This window comes from Hypomesus transpacificus, chromosome 25 (assembly GCF_021917145.1).
Source record: "Hypomesus transpacificus isolate Combined female chromosome 25, fHypTra1, whole genome shotgun sequence".
Taxonomy (NCBI): Eukaryota; Metazoa; Chordata; class Actinopteri; order Osmeriformes; family Osmeridae; genus Hypomesus; species Hypomesus transpacificus.
In genome coordinates, this window is record NC_061084.1 from 5482495 (window position 1) to 5502842 (window position 20348).

General features: G+C 44.0%; 1 protein-coding gene across 2 annotated transcripts; it reads right to left on the reverse strand.

Annotated features, from left to right (window-relative positions):
* Positions 1-641: 641 nt before the first annotated feature.
* Positions 642-18567, reverse strand: LOC124487083 (G-protein coupled receptor 26-like). Of its 2 annotated transcripts, none has more exons than XM_047049113.1 (3): positions 18410-18567; positions 3024-3137; positions 642-2013 (listed from the first exon to the last, which is right to left on the reverse strand). In XM_047049113.1, the coding sequence occupies exons 1-3, from the start codon at positions 18505-18507 to the stop codon at positions 1776-1778; spliced, it is 450 nt and encodes a 149-aa protein (XP_046905069.1). In that variant the 5' UTR covers positions 18508-18567; the 3' UTR covers positions 642-1775. The 2 variants fall into 2 exon arrangements, with proteins under 2 accessions (XP_046905069.1, XP_046905068.1); XM_047049112.1 differs by lacking the exon at positions 18410-18567 and adding an exon at positions 3244-4229.
* Positions 18568-20348: the final 1781 nt, after the last annotated feature.

Consider the following 20348-nt stretch of genomic DNA (forward strand, 5'->3'; position numbering starts at 1 on the left):
TAACATATTTCACTTTACATAGGCTAGGCTACATATTATTAACCCTAACCAACATTATTACAGATCGACTATAATTTACCAAAAACATCATGTTCGTAATCACTTTATTTAAAGTTATACTTTACGTAGAAATCTTTGTCCGGATTCACAATGTAAAGACGAAGACAAGGCAACCGCTGCTAATACACCCAGAAAAACTATAGAGTTCATTTCTCTCCGACTGCAGTCCATATTCATGTGGCACCTAAATGCGCTGCTTTTAATTACAGAGGAACTTCAAGTGTACCAACATTTATTACACGTATTACGGTCGACTATCAAATTACATAGGAAACATCTTTGACCGGAGAAGAACAAGACATGTGCTGACAAGCAAGATTTTGTTCTGTGATACACCTGTTGTTATTTTCAAACTAAACATTCTCGTGAAACCAATTTTCTTTTTAGCGTATAGCCTACTATTTGATAGCCTACTTTACTCTATAGCGTATACTTTCCTACGCCATTTGATAGCCTACATTACATTGTATTAAAATGCCGAACTCATATAATAAGACAGTACAAAATGCTGTAAGAGAAATATTAATTGACATCTTTATTGCACATAATTTCACATACAGCAGCTTCACCTTACACTGTCAAACAACTGCGACTGGCTCACATAATTAAAAACACCTGTGTCTACACCCAAAGAACACGTTTTCATGAAACAACTATCTTCATTTTAAGTGTATCAAAACGTCACATGTTGAAATCTGGCACAAAGACAAGTGTCTTTAAAGCACTTGAACATAATGACATTCTTCTGCTACATTAAGTAGCACAACTGTAGATAGCCAATCATTTCTACAAATAGATATAATAATTTCTTGTACAGTGCATTACACTATGTATTTGTACAAATATTTTCTGCAACCACCTGGCAAAATAGTACAGAAATACAAATGCATTTCATTCCAAAGTACCTGTCGTACATTCAGTTACAATATACACTTTAACATCATAGTAAAAATTAGATTTACCTTTGGCTCTTGAAACTAGTAGTTTGAGAGAATTATACAAAGTGCATCATTATCCAGTGATTGACATGACATTTGTGAAGAACTGCAGAGAAGTCAAACACAGTCCATACAGAATACAGCCACCACTTTGTGGCACTTGCCATTGTGAGGAGGCTATATGATTTAATGTAATTTAAAGAAATAGCCTGATGCCCCTGGCAGCGCCAGTGCTTAGTGTGAGCTAGACAGATACTAGCTTTGATATCCATGATTCATTACAATCAATTCACAGAACATTACTGACTTTTACTTCAAGTCTCTGTTTTCTGTGGGTCACAAAGCATGGTTAAAAGTGACTATGCCAGAGGTTGTGATAGTAAGCAAATGCCTTTCTCTTAGCGCTGATAATAGTGCTAAGCTATGATACGCATGGGGTCTCGAGTACTGTGAACAGTATCTGTCATTCCCTGTTTGTCAACTAAGCCTATGGCTAATCAAACAATATTGATTTTCATCTCTCTTACAGTGTGTTTCTGCTCTATCATCTTCTTGTGTCTCCCTCTATTGTACCAACCTCCCCCATGTTGCTTACCCATCCTACTGTCTCTCAGTCCCTCCACCCACAATTGCCCTCCCCCTTCAATTCTCTCTATCCTGTTTTCGTTCCATGTATCACCTTCATTGATTCCCATCTCTTCTCGCCCCTCTCTTTACCTATGAGGCAAACATTATTTTCGGGCACCGGCATCATTTTCCATGTCCGAGCGGATGTCATTAACTGATCCTCTGGAGACAGTAGTCGTTCTCAGTGTCTAAAGAGCTGTTGTGCCCAGACGAGGGGTACAGGTCACGGCGCAGTAGCCTGTTGACGACGGTAACCAGGACCTTCTTGTACTGTTGACGCAGGAGGGAGTAGGCGAAGGGGTCGGAGGCGGCCTTGCTGTATGTCAAGCACTTACTGACGATCCCCCAGTGGCGGTTGATGCCCACGAAGGGAAGTAGTTCAGTTAATCTGGGAGGAAAGGAGGGAGGGAGAGCCAAATAGAGCCAAAATAACCTTTTAGAAAGGACATATTCTCATCTCATTAGACGTATGATTCAGAGCTATGTGTTGTATTTGTTATCAATATTTGCGGTGAGTGATTGCTATCAGAGACATCTTGTACCATGTCAAGCTCAGGTAAACCCATGGAACGTAACTGGCTGTTTTCCGAAGCGGTCTTACACAGTTATGAGACTCTTTTCACAAAATTGAGTTACGGGGAATATATTGACTACTGTGTAGCAACATCTTCATTCTCTTTCGAACACAATACAGCACATTGTGTTGTTTCATCCGAGACATGGACATCCAGCATCAATATATAAATAGATATTGATGCTAGACATAAAACTGAAAGGGTCTGACAGGCCCTATCATTGGCAGACCTTTCTCTTCAACTGGGCAATCAGACTAGTTGTGGAGGGTACAGAGGTGAGCCAATTACTGAGACCATTTCGCTGTTCATTTGTATCCTGTATTCTCCTCCTGTTTCCTAATTTGTAACTTCCCCTCCACTGTTATCCTTCACACCACCACTTAAGTGGAAACTACCTGCCTAATATTTCAGTTCATTGAACCTGACACATGCTGTATCCATATCTTGGAATAACGAATGAGATGTTTCTAATTTCATTTACTCTGGAATTGGGGGATTCCATTAAACCTATTCAAGTCTAGAATGAGCGTTATTCACACTGGGAAGTGAAATAACAGTAGAAAACCGACGTGGATGGATTTTTGGGTAGAATCAAGGTACATGTATTTCAAGTGTTACAGTAGCTACTGTAAAGCTCTCATTGGATGAAACTGTTTTAACGTTTTGTATAGTATAGTGTATCTCAGATTGTGAGAGGAACGTTCATATTTTAGTTTATAGTTAGTAGATAGCAGATAGCAGCAACTAAACAAAATAATACTGTGTTTGCAGGTGGTAATACACTTTATATTTGCTGTCTTGCTTTAAGATTAATCCCACTTACCTTGTAATTACATATGGAGCAAAACAGACGATAAACGAGCCAATAAAGATGCTGATTTTCTTGGTGGCTCTCTGTTTCCTCCTTTTTTGCTCTACCAGACATCTTTGTTTCACACTGAAAACATCAGTTATGTTGCTTTTAGTTCAATGCACAAGACAAAATTGACATCATATAAATATCATGGACAAAACCTTTGACAGATAAACATGGATGCAAGTACCTTGGGTGGATATCTACCAGCAAAAAAAGGGTCTGCATGGTTATTATATCAATCCTCTTGCAATGAAACCGTGCAACTTTTAAAACCTTCAAGTACGTGAAGCACAGGATTAGAAGGGATAGCACGAAGCTAGTGGCATGGAAAACAACGGTGAAAACTGTAAACTTAATGCGGTCGCTCTCCTCAGTTAGGTGTAAGGTACAGGACGCGTAAATGTGGCTGTAGTCAACCCAGGAGAAGAGGAGCGCAATGAGGGAAAACGTGAGTGAATATAGCCACGAGTAGCAAACCATGATCACTGCATCCTTGTATCTCATCTTGCTGGAGTAACTCAAGGGAAAGACCACCGCTATCCACCGGTCAATGCTAAGAGCTGCCATGCTCAACATAGTGTTCGCAGTCAAAAAAGTCTCCAGAAAGCTTACAGTATGGCAAAGGCAATTACCAAAGGGTTGCTGATTTCTGATAATCCCCACCAATGTCGTTGGCATGTTTAAAATAGTGATGAGAATGTTGCAAAAAGACAGGTTCATGGTGAATATACCTGGAACCTGTCGCCGTATCTCGGTGCTGTGAACGAAACATAGCAGCACCAACAAGTTCGATAACAAAGACACAATTGCGACTACGACAATGAACAACGCGAAAATAATTTCAGCAAAGTCCATTTCTCACTTCAATATGTCCGGATGTGGACCTATACGTGATGATAAGATACAAATAAAATCCACCATGGTTAGTCTTCGTTCATTTCCAATAGCTCCTCATTCCAGGTTGGAGAAATTAACTCCTACAAGTCTTTCAGCCGGTCTCCAAGTTCTTGAGGAGCTGTCCAGCGTTCTGAAGTGAGGAGACGCGCGCCCTTCCTTCTTGATGAGCGCTCAGACCATTTTGCTCCCAAGGCTTGTGGATTGTTTTACAAACGTAGAAGCAGGTAGTAAGGAAGATGCATATGTTCTAATGCAAGCATTTGAGTTGTATGGATGGACATTATATTATATATGGTGTCTCCTTTTCGACTGCTACGACTGCCTCAGCATGAAAACAGTGGCAACGCACTCTACTGTCTTGTGCGCAGAACATGCGTACTAGGGGAAAAAACACAGTATGAGAAGATGCTTGGTTGAGCTATTTAAAAATGAACGGTTGTTAAAACACAACAGATATAAACATTTCATAACAAAAAGAAAAATGCCCATCCCTATAGTATCATATATGTGGAGAAGCACGTGATAATAACCCACTCGTTTGATTTGTTTTAGTTTTAATTAATTTACATTCAAAATGCAAGTTGTCGACCGAACACATCAAGTCTGCAAAACTGAGCCAAGGGATATAGGCTACTACTTGATAATTGAACCTATGTCGCCCATGACAAAAGGCACGTTGGAGGAGCACACAGTGAAACTGTCAAATAGATCTATTTTCCTGAAATAAATTATTTAGAACTGGAGCAACTTTGGGTAAGGAGGTTTTCGCATGTTCACCGAAGAATGTTAGCGTACCGAAGGGTTCTAAAAATACCTTTGTTTATAGCCGATACTAGGTAAAGACAATGATCTTTATCGTAGATTTTTTTTCTGTATAGAAAATTAGAATTGAATTTTAGGTGCCAATTAAGGGAGAGGACATGCTTTTAAAATCCAGTTTTCGACTATCAAGTCAAAAGAACTTGACTTACTGAAAAACATGGGTTAGGGTTGCATGTTTTTTAAGTGTACTGTACCTGATTAACACCTACTCAGAAGAACCTGATTAGTGCCAGTTTCTTTTTGGTCCAAGTTGACCTCCTAGCTAAGATCAAGCTTTCCCAACAAATTCAAAAATGTATGCATGATGCGCAGTATACTGTTAAAGCTAGTAAAACCAGTGATGACTCATAATCAACAGGTACCAGCAATAGAATCAGTGTCCCTCTGACTATTCTCTGACCTCTCCACCTTGCCTCCTATGGTTTACATGTGACCTGAAGGCCAAATGGCCTCCGCAAGGTAAATTCCACACTATAGTTGTCCAGTAAGATGATGAAGACTCAAGAATACATCTCATTGAAAGTGCTACCACACTAACGAGACAATTTGAGTACACTGTGGATTAGTTGAGGGGTCCTTTGGGGTGTATATATGTGTGTGCGTGTGCCAGAGAGAGTCAGGGAGATGGAATAACAGTGTGCGATGTTGTCTCTCTGAAAATGACTGATCAAACGACTTGGGGGAGACTACAGCTGTGCTCGTGGGGGGAAAGTGCAGGGCTATTTATAGCGCTGACAGGGTGTCACCTTTAATATAAGTGCCTGCTGTTGGAGCATTACCTAAGCAAACGTAGGCATAGGGGTGAAGTGAGGTATTCCACCCATTAAATACAATGATGCTTCCGGAATTACTCATAGCTACCAGGCCGACTATTTATATATTTGGGGGTTTCACACAACTTCACGAGACTAGCAAATCCAGAGGTTGACAACAAACTGTAATAGTACAGTCAAATATGGTAATAATTATCAGTGTCAACAGATGTTTTCAAGCATGGATTTCATGAAGAATTATTTTGACATCAGTTGAAATGCTTAACTGTATGGGCACAACCACCTAAATATTCTGATGATTATTGAATTATTTGCTCAAACCTTCTAAACCTACTATAGATGTACAAAACATCATGCACGCTGGCTGCATTTTGACTGGATTGGTATAGGACATGATGGCCACATTATGACTGGATGGAAAAAGGACATGATATAAGTGCACCTTTGGGTAAAGATACCCAGATATAACAACTTAAACAAAGGAGAATTTCATGGTCAGTTCAGTCAGTTTTCCATCCATCCAAGTAGAGGGCCACACTGTTACATAACCATGCCTGACCTTTAACAACACACAAAGCACCACAGGAGAGCAACGTAAGTGCTTTAGATGTTAGGAAGATGAGTGACTTTTCCCTAGTGTAAGGAATGGCTTCCCTGGTGTCTGAAAAATGTATCTGAAATGTACATTGTAGAGTTCCACTTGCACTGTAGTAACTTTAAAAATAGCAGATGAAGAAACTCAATCTACTCTAAAAGGTCAGAGAGCAGATTGCAAGCTTTGACCCTGGGGGTCAGTCTTATATATTGAGATCCTAAATGACCTGCCATAGACTCATTGAATAACTTGCTCGAAAGATTATAGGAATATTGTGTGGAATATCAGATCACATAATATCAGAAAATATCATATTACACATGAATCAACCAATTATATCAGTCATCCTGGAAGGCCAATTGTGTTTCTTACTTCAACATAAAAGACGATCAGGAGGGCTTACATTTTACAACGTTGGATTTTTCTTCTCAACAACAGCATGAAGGCCGCATGCCTCATCGCTGGCTATATCTTTTGGAATGATTTTTTGTTTAGAGCTCATCCAGGACAGTGCCATCTCAACAAGGCACAGTCTTAAAACATTTCTCCAGCATATCCTTGTTATGATCTGCTCTACGTTTATTACCTCATTATTACTTTCAGAAGATTGCTGCATTCATTGCTACTCTAATAATTTCAGTTGAAAGATAACATTTCACATAGCATCCTTTCAAAGACCGTCAATTTGGACTGGTGCCCCAATTATGTATTCATGCATTTGATATCTCACAAATCCCTTTTACTTAATCCCATTGTCGTTCAACTGCCATACCAGACCACGGTACAAGTCCCTTATGTCTCACTGCTATCTTGTACTTCTTTAGAATGATGTACACTCCAACATTTGACCTTGGACCTCTTAGCTGGAGTAGAGTAAATCAAATTATACTATAATCACTGACATTTGTGTCAGTGGAGAGCATGCAATGTCGTCCATTCACGGCTGCACTTAAATGCGACTGCACTAAAATACGACAACTGCTCTCAAATCAAGGTAGATCTGATAGTAGCTGGTTGTACTCTAGCCACCACAAGATATGCTGCTGAACTGTGATCTGTATTGGGTCAGCCTAGGGTTGTCAAGTTAAAGGGAGATGATGGGTCACAGACTGCAAAGTCTAGATGACATGAATGTCGACATGCAGAGGTCTGAGGGGCTCAGCGCACCCTGCAGCTAATCCATTGTCCATTGTGCACCTTATTACCATAAGGCTCCAATGAAATACAGAGAAAGTCTGTGTTTGCCACTTCTTATGACATTGTTGACATTGACTGTTGACCCAAAAGGTGCATACAGATCCACTGACTAGCGCGATGACACACGAGCGATCGTGCAGTGATGATCAAGAAAACAAACTGACACAACCCATTGGAGAGCCTCGATGCTGATGAACAGCTCAGTAGAGTGTTTACAGAAGAGAGCAGCCTGTGACAGATGGCTTGCCTTCAGCTCCTTCACACTCCGTGAAACTGTTTGACAACATACCTGAAACACCGGAGGGACGTTTGTAAACACCAGCCCAGAGGGCTTGCGTACACATCAGACAGCATTGAGCGATAGAGGACTCCCGAGCTGCAACCTGGCTTCTGAAGCCAACGTACCATAGGTGTTCATGACAACCCTAGTTTAGGTTCCCCTGATTATAATGATCTGGTCAATCAGCTGAATCTGATTAGTTACATCTGGTGTTTATGAGAAGACACCTGGACAGCACAGCTCCCCAGAGACTGCATTGGGAAGCTATGTGATATTGATTTGTATGACACACTTCAGAGTCAGTCAGGAAGATCAATCTTATTTCAGTAAGTGCACTTGGTTGAAGTCCTCGTTGTTAGAAGACTTTGAAATGAACAGCTGTCTTTTGCTTCTTATCTATATAAACAGCACTAACTTAGAATCTGAATCCACTGTTCCAAGTGATAGAACTAGCCAGAGAAACTGGGTTAACACACCAACAAGGCAATACCGAATTGCACACCCCAAACTATTTTTAAGTGTCTGCCTGTTGAGTTTCATAGGACATCTGGTGTAAAATGTTATCGAAAATTAGGGCTTAGTGCTGCCAAACAGTGTCATTTGGCAAACAAAGGAGTGTGAAATAGCTTTCATGAGTTGCCTCCAGCTGCCACAGGTAAAGCAGGATGACTTGTTATGATGAGTCATGTTCCCATGGCAACACCACAGTCAAGAGAAGTTATCGTCCATCTTCGCCGCCGCCTCGTGTGTTTGATGTCAATTTAAATATCTCTTGAATGGCGTTGGTTGTGACATTGAACAGAGCCCCTCTCACTCTAAAATTCCCCTGTCACTTACTTAACCTTTGTTGTCTTTCTATGGCAGAATCAAAGCAGCATGTGTTACTCTTTTGCTGTAGCTAAGCAACGGGAGAACTGGTGTGACATGTTGAGGGAGGGACACCAAAAAGATGTGTGACAGGTGATTCCAGTGCATAAGTTTGTTTTTGTGCCACAGGCGTAAAGTGAAGTGGCACAAGGAACAGCTTCATACAAGATATGGTATTTGTAGATGAAAAGCAATTTTGGGATTCACTTCTTTTCCAAATTGCATTTCCACAGCGCTTGTCCTCAGAATTGCACTGCAGCAATCATGCCCTCAACCTTTTGTGTTGGACATGCACACCCTTATCGGTGAATAGTCTAGTCTACTTCCGATCAACACAGCCTCATTTAGCTCTCGTTGATTGAATGGTTTGGTCCACTGCAGGACTCCAAAGCCCTGTCAAACCTTTGCTTTGTTCCCCAGGGTCCCTCTTTTATCTGGAGACCAAAAGCAGTGGACAGAGTGCTTGCAAGGCGGGCTAGAGAGGACACATAAATAATGCCTTTATAACTTGATGAGTGTAATCGATCTCTTTGACCCGTTGATGACAGGCGGGCAACTTTTAAAAGGGTGTCATTTAATGATTATGATTATGATTCAACTATGCATAGGCGTATTCATTTTCATTTATTTTTTGTGTTGTCTGTTAGTATAGGAAAAGTGAGTGTTTGGCTTTGAATACATCATTTTGTATTCTTTGTAGTGATATTTTATCTCTCACAGAGTCTTAATGAAAGACCAAAAACGTTGCGGAAATTAAGTGATTCCCAGACACATGAGTGAGAAGCGGCATATTCCTGTCGTTGTTTGTATCAGGTATTCATCATTGAAGGTCTTGAGCCTATAAATAGGTCTCTTATTTGGGGGTGGGGAGGTAAAAGTCACAACGATACCATATCTGTGGTACAACCGGTCAACTCAAATCCACCAATGGTACACGAAAAAAAAGAGAAGAATTTAACTGTTTAGAAAGTTAGCTGAGGTAAAGTAACTTTTGAAGGTACTGGCCGACTTGCAAAACAGCACGAAGGTGGACCTGATTATGAGCAGACACGATGCATTCATCATCATTAGCTGAGCGGAGTGCTTTGAAGTCAGCCCAGTCACTAACAGCTAGACAGGAGTGGCAATGAGCACTAAGGCTTCTCCAGAACACGATGAAAAGAGCCTCGTAAAAGGAAACTCCGCCACGGTGATGAACAAAACACACGAAAACTTTATTCAAAAGGAGCAGCGTGATGAGGAAATCAGTCATTACATACCTGATGTCGTTTATTTGGGGGTGAATATGTTTAGGATTTGATTAAACTTTCCCATTGCCAACGTTTGCAGGGTTTTAAAATAAATCCTAGGCCTGCCTGTGGAATCTGAAGTAGTATTCTTTTTAAGGAAGTGTGGAAGGTGCAGTCCATGGAAATACATTTTGACCCAAAAAGTCAATACAGTATCTAAAATGTTCTTTATTTGGACGTAGAATACATGATCAATAATTAAACCATCCATATTACTTTTGACAACTTGATTTGAACTAATGGCCCCTCACTATGAAGCAGTACTAGTATATCATTACGTAGGCCTACTGTTTACGACAGATAGATTGAATGGGTGTGTCACGTGATGAGCCAACGTTTTTACAGAAATAAACTTTTACAGAAAAAGAACAGCACAGGCGGAATGAATCTTGACAATTCTTTTTCGAGAATGCAGGAAAGTGTTAGCAGCCGTTACCCTGAAGCCTTACAGAATCCATGAGTTGTTGAGCCCAATTATCCGCTGTCCACTTGTCTATTTTGAGTCAGGTCTGTTGTACATATATATATATATATATATATATATATATATATATATATACACATATATATTTATACATTTTTCTGACCATTACTTGCAACAAAAAGTGGTTATGTTCTGTGCAGAAGCGCAACACTTGTTTTAGTTTCACACTTCCCTCTCTGCTGTGTGGTTGTGAGATCCATCCTCTCACCACCTGTTTTACGCCTCCGCCGCACCACACACGCACGTGCACACGCACGCACACACACGCAGATAGATACGCACCCATGCACGCGCACAGACACACCCTTTGAATTCTTTGAAACAGGCGTAACTTCTCATGATGTGCATTTCACAAAGATGCTTTACGTGTTCACCCTGTACTCTACTATCCGAAACACGTGAACCTGCCATCGTGAAGCAGTTATCCCAGTGGACAATCTGATTCAGCACGTCCTAATACAACTGACAGTCATGTGGCTTTTAAGCCATCCATCAAGATATCCATCAATGTGACACACTCACACTCACACACGCACACAAACCTGGCTGCTCTTTGGTCTGCATGCTCTGTGAAGTAGCAGAACCCTGCTGTTACATAATGGAAAAGATGGATGAGTCATGTTGTCCCTAAGCTGGAAGTAAGGAAGTCACTCCACTACTACAGCTCAGTACGGGCACTGTGGTCGTGCTGGGCAGCACATTTATAAAGGCTTTGTACTGAATAAATAGCAACAGCTATTATATTCTATGATAAGAGGAAGAGGCTTCTATTGTAGGTGTGGGGTAATGGTGAGGTATTGGCAGATACATTTCAGGTGACAACCTGATTTACATCCTCAACACACTGATGAACCACTGGGTTTCAAGGACGCTACTGTGTTCTGGCATCGCAAGAGTAGACCATCTCTGACATTAGGCTCTTCTGTGGGTGCTTCAAAGAGGAACCGCTCAAATGCCAAGCTTCTTGAGAGACACCCATCATTTATTCAAGATATTTCTTGCACATCAACTAGATAACTGGTTTGGTGGCAACGGGCAATGAGCAAATTCGTTTTGATTCGAACGCTTTGGGCCACGTTATGGGCTCAAGGTTCTACCAGCCGTCATCACAAGAGTGATTCCGCAACACTGGCTGAGGTCATTACTTTTTCAACAGGCCCATGCAGTATTAACAAGTGTTACATAAGTCTAATCAGAAAAGTAAGTGAGGCTTCTAGAAAGCTCGGCACACCAACCGATTTCTCGTTAATCTTTAATTAAGCACAAGGTGCAGCGTTGATTCATCTGTTCTCGGCGGCAGCTATTTCCAGCTGATTTCGCCCACCCCCTCACTCTCGGGGGAGGAAAAGTAAGTCTTTAAGAGTCAAAAAAGGGGACTATGAAAATATCCTGGTTAATGTGCTTAAATTTAGCAGCATGCTACTGCTTGAAGGAGTGGCTGTGTTGCATCCTTCACATTTCGATGTGGCCGGATAGAATTTAGATTGATATGAGATTTGAGGTTTGATTGAGTGAGATTTGGTTGATGATATTAGGTTTGGGAGGAAAGCAACAAATTAAAATCAGAATCAGAACAAAGTTGAATCGCTAAGAAATTTACACAACAAGGAATTTAAATTGGTGGGCAGGTGCATACAGTAAACATGTAATAATCATTTACATTTAGTCATTTAGCAGACGCTCTTATCCAGAGCGACTTACAGTAAGTACAGGGACATTCTCACCGAGGCAAGTAGGGTGAAGTGACTTGCCCAAGGACACAACGTCATTTTGCACGTCCGGGAATCAAACCCACAACCTTCTGATTAATAGGCCGACTCCCTAATTTTTATGGAATGCCATTTTTATTAACGAGTCAAAACTAAATAAGTGGTGAAATTGGTTACTCTGTCATGCATATATTTTCAATGAAATTGCAGACACGGAAATGGGTTGAGAAAACAATTAAGTATTTGCTGGTATTGGAACCTGCAGTACGATTTTGTGGAATAGCTGTAGCTAACATGACAGCATCAACCTCCCTGTTTAACATCCTTGTATTTTCACCACTCTCTCACAGTAGTATCACACTGAGTAGTGTAATCTTGCTCCCATCGAAAAATAGAATATTTAAGGCTGTTACATTGAAAGCTTCTTCTTGCCACATGTATTCAGACTCTAGTAGCTACAGTGTGTGGGAGTGTATTTCATGCCCCCAAAATGCCTTAAAACCTAAAAGGACAAAAATAAAAATATAACTTTTTGTCTGGTCTTGCACCCAAATTTACTGGTTTTTTTTTAGTTTATGCTTTTGTTTTCCTGTTAGTGTCAATAATGTTTATGAATAGTTTTAGTCTCCATCAATAAGAAGAACAAATGCAAAGACCTTGTGCTAGATAAAAAATACTATCCTCAAACTGTGACTGAACACATCAAACATGTGGATCTCATATATTCAAGTGGCATTTAGCTGACAGTTTAGTATGTACATCAGGACATGTAGAAGATGTTGAGGCTGTGCTTCCAGCTGTGACATCTGAAATCTGTGTTAGTCCCCTCCTGCCATTAAACAAACAACAGTGTCCACTGCTGGCTGCTGTGTTTACGCCCTTGTTTGCCTACCCCTGATCCACATGTTCCTGATTGCCTTTTCCACATCGGCTGCCAGGAGTTCCCACCTCCGAGCAAACACACAGACATGCTTCTCCAGCAACGACTCGTGGGGATTATTTAGAGAAGCCTTGCTAAATGAAACGCAAACATGTATGTTTTTTTTACTGAAATAGGCCAATGTTTTTGATCACATTCGTCCCCCTTTTAGTGATTTGCACTCCCCTCGCCACTTTATGTCGGAAAATCCACAAGGGAGTGTGGGCAACACACCTTTGTGATGATGTTTCGACCTTGTCAGACGTATCGACTGTGATATTTGGGGCGTGATGCTTTGACAGGCTTGGCGTCATCTTGGCTTGGTTGCCACAGTCCTGCCGCCATAGAAACAACACCCCCGTAGTGGCGTCTATGGTAACCCCATTCCTCGACCCACATCAAGGCTGTCTATGACAATACCACAGCTCTTTTGTCTGGCAGACACATTTTTTCCATCTTAGAAACCAAAATAATACAGTCGTCTTAATGTCAGTATTTAGTTTATAGTCTTTTTAATAAACATCTGTACTAAAGATTTATATTATCACTACAGTTTCTAGTTATTGCTACATGATCTAAGAGGATACATCACCATCACCAATCCCTACAGGTATGCAACAGACAATACATTGAACAGTCATTTTAAGTGGGCATTATAAATAAATAAACATGAAACATTCAGAGACTAGAGTCGGAGCCCCTCCTTGAGTCACCACCTTACCGCGGTGGAGGGGTTTGCGTGTCCTAGTGATCCTGGAAGCTATGTTGTCGGGGGCTTCATGCCCCTGGTAGGGTCACCCAAGGCAAACAGGTTCCAGGTGAAAGACCAGACAAAGAGTGGCTCAAAAAACCAACCATGAAGAAATACAACAATGGTTCTCAGTTGCCCCTGCCCGGAAGCGGGTCACCGGGGCCCCCCCCTGGAGCCAGGCCCGGGGGTGGGGCTCGATGGCGAGCGCCTGGTGGCCGGGCCTTTTCCCATGGGGCCCGGTCGGGCACAGCCCGAAGAGACAACGTGGGACCCTCTTCCAGTGGGCTCACCATCCGCAGGAGGGGTCATGGGGGTCGGGTGCAGTGTGAGACGGGCGGCGGCCGAAGGCGGGGGCCTTGGCGGTCCGATCCTCGGCTGCAAAAGTTAGCTTTAGGGACGTGGAACGTCACCTCGCTGGCGGGAAAGGAGCCTGAGCTGGTGCGCGAGGTAGAGAGTTTCCGGCTAGATATAGTCGGCCTCGCCTCGACGCACAGCGTGGGCTCCGGAACCAGTCTCCTTGAGAGGGGCTGGACTCTCTTCCACTCTGGAGTTGCCCTTGGTGAGAGGCGTCGAGCTGGGGTGGGAATACTGGTTTCCCCTCGGTTCGGCGCCTGTACATTGGGGTTCACCCCGGTGGACGAGAGGGTAGCCTCCCTCCGCCTTCGGGTGGGGGGACGGGTTCTCACTGTCGTTTGTGCTTATGCACCAAACGGCAGCTCAGAGTACCCACCCTTTTTGGAGTCTCTGGGGGGGGTGCTGGAAAGCGCTCCTCCTGGGGATTCCCTCGTCCTCCTGGGGGACTTCAATGCTCATGTGGGCAATGACAGTGAGACCTGGAGGGGCGTGATTGGGAGGAACGGCCCCCCCGATCTGAACCCGAGTGGTGTTTTGTTGTTGGACTTCTGTGCTAGACACGGTTTGTCCATAACGAACACCATGTTCAAGCATAAGGGTGTCCATATGTGCACCTGGCACCAGGACACCCGAGGTCTCAGTTCGATGATCGACTTTGTAGTCGTGTCATCGGACTTGGGGCCGCATGTCTTGGACACTCGGGTGAGGAGAGGGGCGGAGCTGTCAACTGATCACCACCTGGTGGTGAGTTGGCTTCGATGGTGGGGGAGGACGCCGGTCAGGCCTGGCAGGCCCAAACGTAATGTGAGGGTCTGCTGGGAACGTCTGGCGGAACCCTCTGTCAGAAGGAGCTTCAACTCCCACCTCCGGGAGAGCTTCGATCATGTCTCGGGGGGGGCCGGGGACATTGAGTCCGAATGGGCCATGTTCCGGGCCTCCATTGTTGAAGCGGCTGACCGGAGCTGCGGCCGGGGCGGTCGGTGCATGTCGCGGCGGTAACCCTCGGACCCGGTGGTGGACTCCGGAGGTGAGGGATGCCGTCAAGCTGAAGAAGGAGGCCTATCGGACTTTATTGGCTGGTAGGACTCCAGAGGCAGCTGATGTGTACCGGCAGGCCAAGCGGAACGCGGCTTTGGCGGTCGCGGAGGCAAAAACCCGGGCATGGGAGGAGTTCGGCGAGGCCATGGAGAATGACTTCCGAACGGCTTCAAAAAGGTTCTGGACCACCATCCGGCGGCTCAGGAGGGGGAAGCAGTGCTCTGTCAACACTGTATACGGTGGGGATGGTGCGCTGCTGACCTCGACGGGGGACGTCCTGGATCGGTGGAAGGAATACTTCGAAGACCTCCTTAATTCCACCAACACGCTTTCCGACGTGGAGGCAGAGTCTGGGGACATCGGGGGGGGCCCTTCTATCTCTGGGGCTGAGGTCGCCGAGGTGGTTGAAAAGCTCCGCGGTGGCAGGGCCCCTGGGGTGGATGAGGTCCGCCCGGAGTTCCTTAAGGCTCTGGATGTTGTAGGGCTGTCTTGGTTGACACGACTCTGCAACATCGCGTGGACATCGGGGACAGTGCCTCTGGACTGGCAGACCGGGGTGGTGGTTCCCCTCTTTAAAAAGGGGGACCGGAGGGTGTGCTCCAACTTTAGGGGGATCACACTCCTCAGCCTCCCTGGGAAAGTCTATTCAGGGGTCCTGGAGAGGAGGGTCCGTCGGATTGTCGAACCTCGGATTCAGGAGGAGCAATGTGGTTTTCGTCCTGGCCGTGGAACAGTGGACCAGCTTTATACCCTCCGCGGAGTCCTGGAGGGTACGTGGGAGTTCGCCCAACCAGTCTACACATGTTTTGTGGATTTGGAAAAGGCGTTCGACCGTGTCCCTCGGGGGCTCATGTGGGGGGTGCTCCGAGAGTACGGGGTACCGGATTTCCTGATCGGGGCTGTCCGGTCCCTGTACGACCGGTGCCAGAGTTTGGTCCGCATTGCCGGTAGTAAGTCGAACTTGTTTCCGGTGAGGGTTGGACTCCGCCAGGGCTGCCCTATGTCACCGATTCTGTTCATTACCTATATGGACAGAATTTCTAGGCGCAGCCAGGGTGTTGAGGGGGTCCGGTTTGGTGACCTCAGGATCGGGTCGCTGCTTTTTGCGGATGATGTGGTCCTGTTGGCTTCATCGGGCCGTGACCTTCAGCTCTCACTGGAGCGGTTCGCAACCGAATGTGAAGCGGCTGGGATGCGAATCAGCACCTCCAAATCTGAGGCCATGGTAATCGACCGGAAAAGGGTGGAGTGCCATCTCCGGGTCGGGGAGGAGATCCTGAACCAAGCGGAGGAGTTCAAGTATCTCGGGGTCTTGTTCACGAGTGAGGGAAGAATGGAGCGCGAGGTCGACAGGCGGATCGGTGCGGCGTCCGCAGTGATGCGGGCTCTGCATCGGTCCGTCGTGGTGAAGAAGGAGCTGAGTCGAAAGGCGAAGCTCTCTATTTACCAGTCGATCTACGTTCCTACCCTCACCTATGGTCACGAACTATGGGTAGTGACCGAAAGAACGAGATCGCGAATACAAGCGGCCGAAATGAGCTTTCTCCGTAGGGTGTCCGGGCTCTCCCTTAGAGATAGGGTGAGAAGCTCGGTCATCCGGGAGGGGCTCAGAGTAGAACCGCTGCTCCTCCGCGTCGAGAGGAGCCAGCTGAGGTGGCTCGGGCATCTGATTAGGATGCCTCCTGGACGCCTCCCTGGTGAGGTGTTCCGGGCACGTCCCACTGGGAAGAGGCCCCGGGGAAGACCCAGGACACGCTGGAGGGACTATGTCTCTCAGCTGGCCTGGGAACGCCTTGGGGTCCCCCAGGAAGAGCTGGCGGAAGTGGCCGGGGGGAGGGAAGTCTGGGCCTCCCTGCTTAGGTCGCTGCCCCCGCGACCCGATCCCCGGACAAGCGGCAGATGACGAGTCGGAGACGGTATTGTGTGACAAGAGGTTGTTTCTGGCCCTTGGGTCATCTCACTGGTACGGCATTAGAGACCATTCCCCACCTGTGTCCTCTACCTCTCCCCAGCTAGGCTGTGTGAGTGATTTTGGATGGAAAGTTCGATACAAATTCAACACAGCAGACAGGCATGGGACTGTCAGTGGCATGTTATTAGGTTAGAGATAGACCAGACAGACAGGTAGTCTAGATAACCTAAACCAAACCCTATCTAGGATAGTGGGGAGGTGAAGATCCCTCCCACTACCCACTCTCTTAGAAAGTGTTCTGTTTAGGGTTGGTGTGAGACAGGGTGAAGGTGTTCACCAGTGGTTAGGAGTGTGTGTTGTGTCACCCAATGTGAGCAGCTCCTCTTTTTCTGCCGTTTTTTCTTTTCAGTCTGTTGCTCTAGTATTTGTATTTCATTTTTATAAATCGAGTAAAGAATTGTTTACATTTATAATTGGTGTTATGGTTAAAGGACGCTTCTTACCAATACCTTCCTTGGCTTTCTAGAGTTATTATGGATCTCGGAGGTCCTTGTTTTATGTGGAAACATGAGTGTTCCTAAAGTCAGCCAGACACAGCCTATGACCAAAAACCTGAAGCTCTTTTTGGGATAAACAGGTGCCATGGAAACTGGCATGCTTGCAGAGGGAAATACACACATGCCTACAGGAACACACACACACACAAATGCACACACAAATAAAGAGAGTGTGAGATGAAGTCTGTTTTTCCATCTCTCTCTCTCTCTCTCTCACACACACACACACAGTGACTGACAGACATCCAGATCCACAAAGGCACAGCATAACCCAGATGCAAAGACAGACTGAATTTCTTTGTCATCATTCCCAAGTTCCCTTTTTAGTCAACAGTTTGTGTTACCTCCCTTTTAAAATGGTCAGCCAAGGGAACACGTGAAGCATACCCAACGAGAGGAAATTTCCAAGAAAGAGGGAAGAAATAAATTAGCTTGGCAGTTTTTATAAAGTTCTTAGAGTGCTGTCCTCAAGCATACACTCAACAAAAGTCCATAATTGTTCATATTTTCCACTTTCTCTTCTTTATTTGTAGTTTAAACAATAAATTACATTTAAAAGGATGAGAGGCAGAATGTTCCTGGAGAAGGCGATAACAAGGCTACTTGAGCATTTGCTCTGAACATTTGAATGTACTGTAATACTGTTTTCATTTTTTATACAGTTCTTCTGTGACACTCTGAGTAAAAGTGACAAGCAATTAGTCCCTCACATCTGCCACAGTGAATATCAATTTGGACAGTTTTGAATTACAACATCAAAATTAATTTTCATCAAAAGCTGACACAACTTTCAAACAAAGTTGTTGACACGAACAGTAAGGACAAATTGTCAGAACTCAAAATCTGACCTGCAGTTGACACTGTTGTGCACCTATCAAAAATGGGGATGCAAGCAAAGCAGGACTGTACCGTATTTTGTGGTTACCCGATAAGGCAGAGAAGACTGTAGGGCTTTGGATGGTGTTCCAACCTAATTTAACCAAAGTATTTCTGTATCCCCGCGACATCACAGCTTTTGCTTTCTGTCATTGTGGAGTTCTGGAAAGTTCTCTTCTCAAAGGAACACCATGTACAGGGGTGTGAGAGGGGAGGAGTGAGGGAAGGACAGGTTTAGCAGAACGTACATGCTCAAGTTCAGGGTAATTTTAAGCCATTGACGGTCAGTAAGCAAACAAAATAACATGGGCATATTTAACCTGGCTGGAGTATTGGACCTTGTGATTCCGTTCCTTTGAGCCACATACACGTATACATACACAAGATAAATTATTAAACAATTTGGTGATGATGATCTGAAGTGATCTGTGTACCGTGCAAGACCTCATGCCATTGCAAGACATTGTTGGCCTCAAGGTATCCAGGCTAAACAATTTGGTAATTCCATTATTCATAACATAAAGTCTCATGCTAAACTTTAGGATAGCATGGAAGACAAATAAAACAGTCCCTTCCTCCTTAGGTCAGGAATGACCCAACTAACCTAGGGTAATCCCTCACTAAACAGGGTAACCTAACAAGGGTTATCCCTCACTCAACCCAATACCCTTAACTACCTTACAGGTAACCCTAACCAACCCTTACAACACTACTTTACCTAACCCTTCCCTAAAGAGAAGCATACACCATGTCTGATCCTAGCAACAGTCATTTAAATAAGGTCTCACAGATTGATGAGGTCACAGCGTGTTCCTTGTAGTCTCACATGGAGTAGCTTAATCAACAGCTTGTTCCATAAAATTGCCAAAAATACAGTATGAACAATACGTACTAATATTAATAACAAGAACAAATTAGCTGCTTTGTATTTAGTATAAACTGGAACGATTATCAATAGACATTTGCAGTTTAAATTTCTTTTGCCTTTGTGACCGAGGTTTGATTTGACTTCAAGAAACCGAGAGAAGATTAAATTGAAGTGAATTACTGCTTGTTGTTGTCGAGCTACAAGTAACAATAAAACTGCCTTATGTTGCAATGACCATGCACTTTAATTACACACAACTGTTTAAACTGAGGAAATGGGGCAAAAGACTTTTCAAGCACTCACTTACTTCAATGAATCTAGTGCCATTTACAATCATCTAATCATTGTAGATTAGGAAGGAAGTACTGAGGTACCTATTACTTAGTATTGAAACAGGGCCCAGTGTCCTTCACTGACCCCATGAGTGTAAACATACCCGGTCAAGCAGCAATGCAGATGGAACACATTTGTGTCTGAACTAGTCCTGACCCTCACTATCGCCTCTGCATCAACAGATGCACACACAGCAAGAGTAAACGCTATTATGCCCCATTTCCCTAGTTAGCTCATGACTAATTGGCATTTTGTATTTATATCTTGTTGTTCAGGTAAACAGGATGTGAAGTATTTGTTTTCCAGTCAGGTTCACACATGTCCTTGTAAAGTTTCATTTCATTTGTTTTATATATGGAACATGTGATGAGAAGATTGGAATAGATATATTTTAGAATGATAAATTCTAGAGAAAAACTGTTGCTTTGACATTTTAAAAAGGCCAGCTGTTGGCCTGCTCACAGTACATATTTCTGTGTTGGTTTCATGACAAGAATGACTACACACACACTCACTCGTCTTTAATACACAAAACACACACTGATATGCAGACTTCCACTTAAAAACACATACCCCACAACAAAACAACTGTCTAACTCCCCGTCTTCTGCAGTGGGATGTTTACCACAGTTCTTCCCCGTGCCAATGACCTGAGTCTGACCAACCCGCTGCATTCCAACCACCAGATTGATCATCCCAGCTAGCAGAGAGCTGAGAACATACATCTCCAGATGGAGCAGATTAGGACACCATTCTCCACATGTAAGCTGC

Coding starts and splice junctions, on each gene's coding strand:
- LOC124487083 (XM_047049112.1), bottom strand. CDS start 3,911: ATGGACTTTGCTGAAATTATTTTCGCGTTGTTCATTGTCGTAGTCGCA. Junction 3,138..3,243: donor CTGGTAGATATCCACCCAAG/GTACTTGCATCC, acceptor TGATGTTTTCAG/TGTGAAACAAAGATGTCTGG. Junction 2,014..3,023: donor GCTCCATATGTAATTACAAG/GTAAGTGGGATT, acceptor CTTTCCTCCCAG/ATTAACTGAACTACTTCCCT.